This window comes from Theobroma umbraticum, unplaced genomic scaffold, assembly GCF_002168275.2.
Source record: "Theobroma umbraticum cultivar Fairchild unplaced genomic scaffold, ASM216827v3 scaffold_30.0, whole genome shotgun sequence".
NCBI classification, from domain to species: domain Eukaryota; kingdom Viridiplantae; phylum Streptophyta; class Magnoliopsida; order Malvales; family Malvaceae; genus Theobroma; species Theobroma umbraticum.
The window spans coordinates 10,658,928-10,666,453 of record NW_018397254.1 but is presented as its reverse complement, the minus strand read 5'-3'; the positions used below and the strand labels follow the sequence as shown (position 1 = coordinate 10,666,453).

General features: G+C 33.2%; 2 protein-coding genes across 2 annotated transcripts; one reads left to right on the top strand and one right to left on the bottom strand.

Moving 5' to 3' along the window:
• Positions 1–310: 310 nt before the first annotated feature.
• Positions 311–2,311, top strand: LOC110426709 (transcription factor ILR3-like). The gene is made up of 5 exons (XM_021442001.2): positions 311–586; positions 1,034–1,096; positions 1,228–1,305; positions 1,387–1,549; positions 1,798–2,311. The coding sequence occupies exons 1-5, from the start codon at positions 462–464 to the stop codon at positions 2,062–2,064; spliced, it is 696 nt and encodes a 231-aa protein (XP_021297676.1). The 5' UTR covers positions 311–461; the 3' UTR covers positions 2,065–2,311.
• A 147-nt stretch (positions 2,312–2,458) lies between these two features.
• UCC1 (uclacyanin 1) lies at positions 2,459–4,212 on the bottom strand. Its single transcript, XM_021442011.2, has 2 exons — positions 3,250–4,212; positions 2,459–3,082 (listed from the first exon to the last, which is right to left on the bottom strand). The coding sequence occupies exons 1-2, from the start codon at positions 3,413–3,415 to the stop codon at positions 2,616–2,618; spliced, it is 633 nt and encodes a 210-aa protein (XP_021297686.1). The 5' UTR covers positions 3,416–4,212; the 3' UTR covers positions 2,459–2,615.
• Between the last annotated feature and the right edge of the window lie 3,314 nt (positions 4,213–7,526).

The window sequence follows — 7,526 nt, the reverse complement described above, 5'->3', positions numbered from 1 at the left end:
ATCATTTCACGTACACATAAATTATCATGTAATATTTAAATAAATGATAATTAATTAATTATGAATTATAAATATTTATTTAATATAAAATAAAAATATAAAACTTTAATTAAATATAATAAAAAAATCATAATTCAAACCCTTTTTAAAAAACTATGTGAATAAAATAATACTACAATCAAAAAGACCAAGAAACATTCAAGATAAGAGTGACAGAATATCATTAATCCTTATTACGCTATCCCGCTTGCCAAACAGAACTCATGGACCCACCAAACAAGCACCGCTTGCTCTAGTATGTCACGCTCATCTCTCAACGCTTTTTATCTTTCCTTCTTCCTTCACCGTTCTTCCAATTCTTTCCGAAACGGAGAAAACATTCTTTTGTATCTATTTCCGTACTATGTATAAATTCGGCATTCAAATTCGATGCCCTTTCTAGCAAGGAAACAAAACTTTCCATGGAACTGGACTCCTCTGAGAACTCCAACTGGCTTATTGACTACGGCATACCTGACTTCCCGCCTCCAGCTGCCGGCTTTGGGTGGCCCCCGCAAACTATTCTCGTTGCTCGCTCTAATCTAAGGTTTGAAATTTTCTGTTTGGTTCCGAGGAAGAGAAAGAAAAATAGAAAGTACAGAAATTGTCAGGGAATTAGATATGGCGGCAAGTTTGTTGAGTTTATAGAGGTGCAATTTTGGTGGAAAATATTAGTCCACTAGTATTCTGCTGTTTGCTTTATTGATTGTTTGATGCAAGTTTGATATAGTTCTTTCTATTTTTAGCTTTAAATTATAAGTAATAGTTATCAGTTTGAAGCAATGATTTTTTTCTCCTAATTGTTGTTTATAAAGGTGCTGCTTTGAATTAGTTGATAACTTATGAAATAGTAGTAAGTTGATTCAAGGTGAAAGATTTGCACTGAGAATGAGTACTGACTAAAAATTAATGTTTTGGAGAACACGAATGGCGGTTATTGTTTTCATATTGTGGTAAGATATCTCTTGACATGCCACTGCTATTTATTTTTCAGTGCTGCAGTTGATTGTTCATTTACTGATTCAGATAGCTTGAAGGAAGTTGCCTCTAGGAAAAGGTGATTATCATGTTCCGTCTTTGTTCACTAGAAATTGTAAACTATATGAAGACCCTTGTTGTACAACACCTTCTTGGTATGTTTGTTGATAAAGAGGGTAAAAACGTGTCCCTAATGAATGTTCTCTGTAGGTTGAAGTCTGAATCATGTTATGCATCTGGATCAAAATCATGCCGGGAGAAATTGCGCAGGAATAAGCTGAATGATAGGCATGATTCTTTTCTTTATTTTTTATGTCCTCCGGTGTTCTTGAGTTTTGTTTCTCACGTCAGAGTTGGTTAAATTTCAAGGTTCCTGGAACTGGGTGCCATCTTGGAGCCTGGAAGGCCACCCAAAGCAGACAAGGTTGCTGTTTTAATTGATGCTGTAAAAATGGTGCGTCAGTTACGCAGTGAAGCCCTGAAGTTGAAAGAATCAAATGAGGAGTTGCAAGCAAAAATTAAAGAATTGAAGGTACAGCTTGTTCCTCAAAAGAAAAAAGGAAGATCAGATTGAATATTTTTAACTTACCATTTTGGAAGATAGACTTCAATTCCCCATATGCTTCTTCTTATGCGTTTACAAAGAATAAGAATAGTCATTGTTGCGCATTTTCAAAGAAAAATGCTTCTTTTTAAGCATATTCCTTTTGCCTAAATAATAAAGATGGTTGTATAGCAGTTAGTGATTTTCTATGCTTGGGGGCATGTTAATCCATGCAGGCTGAGAAGAATGAGCTTCGTGATGAGAAGCAGAGGCTGAAAGCAGACAAAGAGAAGTTGGAGCTGCAAGTTAATGCCATGAGCACACGACCAGGCTTCCTGCCTCTCCCCTCTTCAATGGCAGCTGCATTTGCTTCTCAAGGGCAAGCTGCTGGCAACAAGTTGATGCCTTACATTGGATTTCCTGGTGTTGCCATGTGGCAATTCATGCCACCTGCTGCAGTTGACACATCACAGGATCATGTACTTCGCCCTCCAGTTGCTTAATTTGAAGGATGATGATGGTTTGGTTCTTACTGCCGGTCTCTTTATGATTGCTTGTTTACTTTATATTCTTATGATCTTTGCTGTTTGTTATAATGTTTTGTGTGAATGTCCAGTAGTTGATTAGCTGGACATGCTGTCTAGAAACTAGCAATTTCTGTGGATTTCTGCTACTCCTAATGTAAAATACGATGATTTATAAATTTTAACTAGCTGAGTCACATATGAGTCTGCAACAATGGTTTATTTATTATCTTCCCATGAGCTACAGTTTCTTGTGTTTTGGAATGTTTTCCCAATATTGTTGTTTCTGGGAAAATTATAGAAATCCTTGTTTTCATTATTTCTCGTCATAAATTGACTCATAAATTGGGTTTAACTGCTCCTAGCTGTGCCCAATAACAATGTTGTTTGCAAAATTATGCAGTATAAGAATCCATTTCACAAATAAGCCAGACAATTGAGTATTACAAAGTAGAGTCTAGAGAACAGAAAAATTTTCAAACAGATAAAACCATTTGAAGATTCTTTCAAAGAAAAGAACTTCCAGAGGCTTAAAGGGCCAAAAGCATCATCAGCACAAGGCCAAATCCCAATGTGAGGCTTGTCTGGAAACTGCCCCTGTCAGCTGATGAGGTAGATGGTCGTGGTGAAAGGCCACTGGGAGAAGGAGAGGTTCCAGGAGATCCAGTTGAAGGAACATCAGGGGATGATGGGGTGCCAGGAGCTGACTTTGGGGATTTTGCTGGTGAGGGAGAAGTTTCTGGAGCAGGAGAAGCAGCTGGTGGAGTTGAAGGAGATGTTACTGGTGGTGTAGATGTTGCTAGGGTGTCTATTTCAATCTGCATTCCTTGGCTACAGTGTCCGGCGGTTCCACAGATGAAGTATCGCTTTCCTGGAGAAGAGAGAGATATGACTGTGTTGCCATTGTTATACGTCTGAATTGGGCTACTTGTCTGGCAGGAGTCATAGTCTGTCTTTCCAACTTCAAGCACATCATGGTTTGGAGTGTACTGGAAAACTGCAGATAATAGGTATGTCAATTTAAAACTCATTCTTGATGCGGACGGTTCAAAAAATAAAGGAATAAAGCAACATGTTTTGAGCAATTGTGCTTGCCAGTGTTGATATCATGAAAGAGACGAGCGTGATAATATATAGGTATATTGATATGTGCATACAACTTACTGAGATTATCGCCTACTACAAATTTTTGGGATGCAACCCAAGTTTGCAGGTCAGTGCTTGAATCCCAGCTTCCACTTGGACCTCCAACTGTGTGATTTGCTGCCATGGCTAACTGAATGAGCATGGCTGTGGCAGCCAAACCTACCAATGTCCTCAGCACTGCCATTTTCCTGGCTATGAAAGAAGTAATTTGAATAAAATCGAAGTATCAAACAGATCCAATGTGGCCTTGGAGAAAAGATCAATTTGTTTTAGTTTGTATTAGGAATTCTATATATAGAGCAAAACGAAGACCAGGAAAATGCACTTTCAGAAAGAGAAGATTAGTTTATTGGAGTTGGTTTAATGAACATGCAGACTAGCAATGCGCCAATGCCAGCTTGGTTTTTCAAGGATACCAAATTCCTTTTCTTACTTATTTTTTTGTTTAAAAATAATTATTTCCTTTTCTTCTTCCAACTTAACCATTTTCTTTTGGATATGGGAGGATTACTGTCTGTATTAACAATATTCTGCCGTCAACTAATCGCTGTTGATTGCTTTATGCATAGCTAACTACCAATCAGCAATGCACGCCTCATTTGACTCAGGCATACAGAAACTTCCCGAGAGCAAAAACATAATAATAATGTATAAGATAAGCTTGATGTATTCTAATGCTCAGTGCCCGACCCAAAAAGTCAAAAGTCGGATTAGAGAGGCAGCGATTCGTGGCTTCCATGTGAAAGAAGGATATGACTCTTTCCTTACCTCGAGGCGCACCTAATCCTCAGAAACCCAACCCAACAATGCCCGAAAGACATGGATGAAGGAAGAAACGGTTTCGAACTGCCCCGAAAACGGAAGCTTTGGTTTTGTTAATTTGCTTTATTTTATTTCTATAGAAATGTCGAGAATCCTATTTGTTGCAACTACCACACGCGTCGTGGAAGAATGAAGTGTTATATTATTATTTTCCTTTAGGGGAAAAGAAGATGAGAGAAGTGAGAGGAAATTAGAGCTGGAAGTTTCACTCGGATGGAATCATAGTAATCTTTCCTCACCAGGTTGCAAGTTCAAATTTTCAAAAATGCCCTTTTACGACAGAGTTGAGAAAAGTTATAACAGTAATTCATCCAATTACTTTGGTCTTGCATTCTTTGTTAACACCATCTTCTCATAATTGCCTTTATAAAAATAATGAGACAATCATCACCTTCCATCAGATGAAGCCACTGTCATTGGCCAAGTCCAATCTACTAATAAGGATTGAAAAATATATGATGTACAGCTGAAATGGCATTGAACTGATCGTGTTGGCCATTTTGTTGAAGTTCTGGATTCAAGTCCAAACTCCTTCCCCAAGATTTTTACTTGATTAATATGATAAACACAAACACAAGGAAATGGGGTTCAAGGCTAAACATTGGTACAACTCATAAATTAAATTACCAGTCCAGAAGGAATTACTAATGCGTTGTACCATTACGAAATTTGAAGAGAAAAAGGAAAGTGCAAGGGCAATGGGCTGGCAGGACATCGCTCGCCTTGCGTGTAACGCGGATCCCAAACTGTACAAGATTAATCATCAGAGTTGACCTTTTCTTTAAATAGATACCTGTTGTTTGTTAGCAAGAAGCTGGAGTGGAATAATCCTAATTCATTTATGCTTTATGTTTCAGTTGACAATCAAGGGATACAGGTGAAAAACGAATGTGACTGCTCTCTTTTGTATTCTTTCTCTTTTTCGTTCTTAATTGTTTGTGGTGTTTATATTTGATTAAATTATGTAATTAATCCTTGTATTAGGTAAAAATTATAATTTTTGTCTTTATATAATAATTTGCATAAATTAAATATTTATATTTTATCAATTTATTAATTTCAATTCATATTTCTAATATCGTTAAATTTCACCATTAAACATATTGATGTGACATTTTGATCAAACTCAAGTGATATTAATAAAGATGACATAGCAAAATGCTTACTTAATAAAAAAATGCAAACTCCCCATGTGAGTTTAATAAAGAAATTAAAAGCAAAATACTCTAACCCTAAATTAAGAATTAAATGAGATTACAACAAAGTCTTTATATCAATCAGTTGAATTTTCAACAAAAAATTACTGATTTAAAACTAGTGGAATCTTCAAGAAGAAAACCTATTATTTTCCCTACCTTCAATTCCAAATTCAAAAGCCGTTTTTTTCTTAAAAAAAAAAAATCAAAATTTGAGATACATTTCATTGTTTGAAGATAACTCTTACAAGTTACATCGGCTTTTATATCCATCTAAAATTGAAAAATTAGCAGAATGTTCTCGGACACTTGGTTTTATCTACCAATGTAGGGTAAACCTTTAGCACGGGCTTTATTAGATTATTGGCTCTAGCTCTGCACAGAGCTATCTTAAGCATTTATATACAAGAAAAATTCTTTGATACCTTAGCTTGTCAAGTTAAAGACCCGTAGAACTGTACAAACCCATATTCCCGCATCATCTCTTGCAGTCACGGGGTGGCACTCTTGTTTGGATATTTGGCAACTGGCAGGCCATCAATCAAGATTTGAATTCCCAGATTGCCTTCTCAAAGTTAATGTCCCAAAATAAGATTCCTTCTCTCATTTTCGCATTTGTGGCATGTCTCCCATCGGGTGAAAGCTGGAATATTTAGCTAAAATATATTTTAATCCTTGAATTAGCTTAAGTGAGTAAGCTTAGCCTGAGATGCACTCTTTTGGATTGCTATCCACCGGTCGTCATCTTCATCGGTCATGTTTTTCATGTCATTAAGCATCAATGAAGTTGATTCTCCCTCTTTTGCGATAGATTTTTTTTCTTTCTCTCTTAATGTTTTTTTTTTTAAAGTTCTTAATCATTTTTTGTTAATCTTATTTATTTTTTAATATAGGTTTAAGGTGTTTTTTTTTTAAATTTCTTTGTTAAGCTTATGTGGAGAGTTTACATTTTTTACTAGGTAAATGTTTTGCGATCTTTATTAGTGTCATGTCAACTTGGTCAAAATACCAGATCAATATATTTAACAGTCAAATTTAACGATGTTAAAGTTAAAAAATGAAATTAATAAATTGACAAAGTATAGAGACCCAATTAACACAAATTATTATACAATTACTAAATTTATACTTTTTGCATAGTACATGGATTAATTTCATAATTTAACTTTATATTTACATGCACCATTTCCCTTCTAATCATGAAGCAGTCAAATCTACTAGCTTTTCATGTTATGCAGGCGTAACTTTAAAATCATAGTTTAAGTATATATAATGCATGATACTTAAAATTTTTTTTAAATAATTTATAAAAATTTAAATAAAATTTTATTATTTTATTATATTTAATCAAACCTTTATATTAATGATGGTGTTTGTACTTACATGGCATATTAAAATGACATAATGATGATGATAAGATATATTGATCTTGCATGATGACAATCAATGTTGAATAGTTCAAGGTTTTTTTTTTCTGTTAAATATATGAGAATAAAACTTATAGTAAGATCACTGTATCATTTTAGGTCAAACAAAGCCTAAAATGTTTGCAAATAAAAGAGAATAGATATTAGATGGAAAAGAATCAAACACATGTAAACTCAAACAGGGGTAAAGTTAGCCAATTTTTATTGCGAGGAGCTAAAGGTTAAAAAGAATAAAAGTTAAAAATTTTAAAACTAATATATTGAACTTAACTATTAATAATCAAAATATTTATAATAGATAATAATTTTATATAACATGTAAATGAAAAAAAATAAAAAGAAAAAAAAACGTATAATAGTGTTTTAGAAAAGTTTTGTTCAACAATGGTAATATCTTTTTTAATATAAACAACTAAATTATTTATAAGAAACTTATCATCCATTTTATTTTGAAGTCTTGTCTTTCTCAATATAAACGACTAAAAAATTAATATAGTCAATATTTAATATACTTATTTTATTATATTTAAATTTATAATACTAAATATTAAACTATAATGGATAAAATATAAATAATTAAATACGATATATAGAATTAATAATTTCTTCTTAAACTCAAAATAATTTCCTTTCAACTAAATATAAAAAGTAAAATACATTAAAAACATATACTCAAGATAATTTTTTCTTATATAATTAGGATTAATAAAAAATAATATTAGTGAAATTTTAAACAATAACCAATAACTCAAAACTAGAACTTATATATTTAAGAATTACATATGTAATAATTTTTTAATTTTTAAAAATTAAAATAATTAATAATAAAATCCACATGACAAAAAAAAAA

Coding starts and splice junctions, on each gene's coding strand:
- UCC1 (XM_021442011.2), bottom strand. CDS start 3,415: ATGGCAGTGCTGAGGACATTGGTAGGTTTGGCTGCCACAGCCATGCTC. Junction 3,083..3,249: donor TGTAGTAGGCGATAATCTCA/GTAAGTTGTATG, acceptor TATTATCTGCAG/TTTTCCAGTACACTCCAAAC.
- LOC110426709 (XM_021442001.2), top strand. CDS start 462: ATGGAACTGGACTCCTCTGAGAACTCCAACTGGCTTATTGACTACGGC. Junction 587..1,033: donor GTTGCTCGCTCTAATCTAAG/GTTTGAAATTTT, acceptor TTTATTTTTCAG/TGCTGCAGTTGATTGTTCAT. Junction 1,550..1,797: donor CAAAAATTAAAGAATTGAAG/GTACAGCTTGTT, acceptor TAATCCATGCAG/GCTGAGAAGAATGAGCTTCG.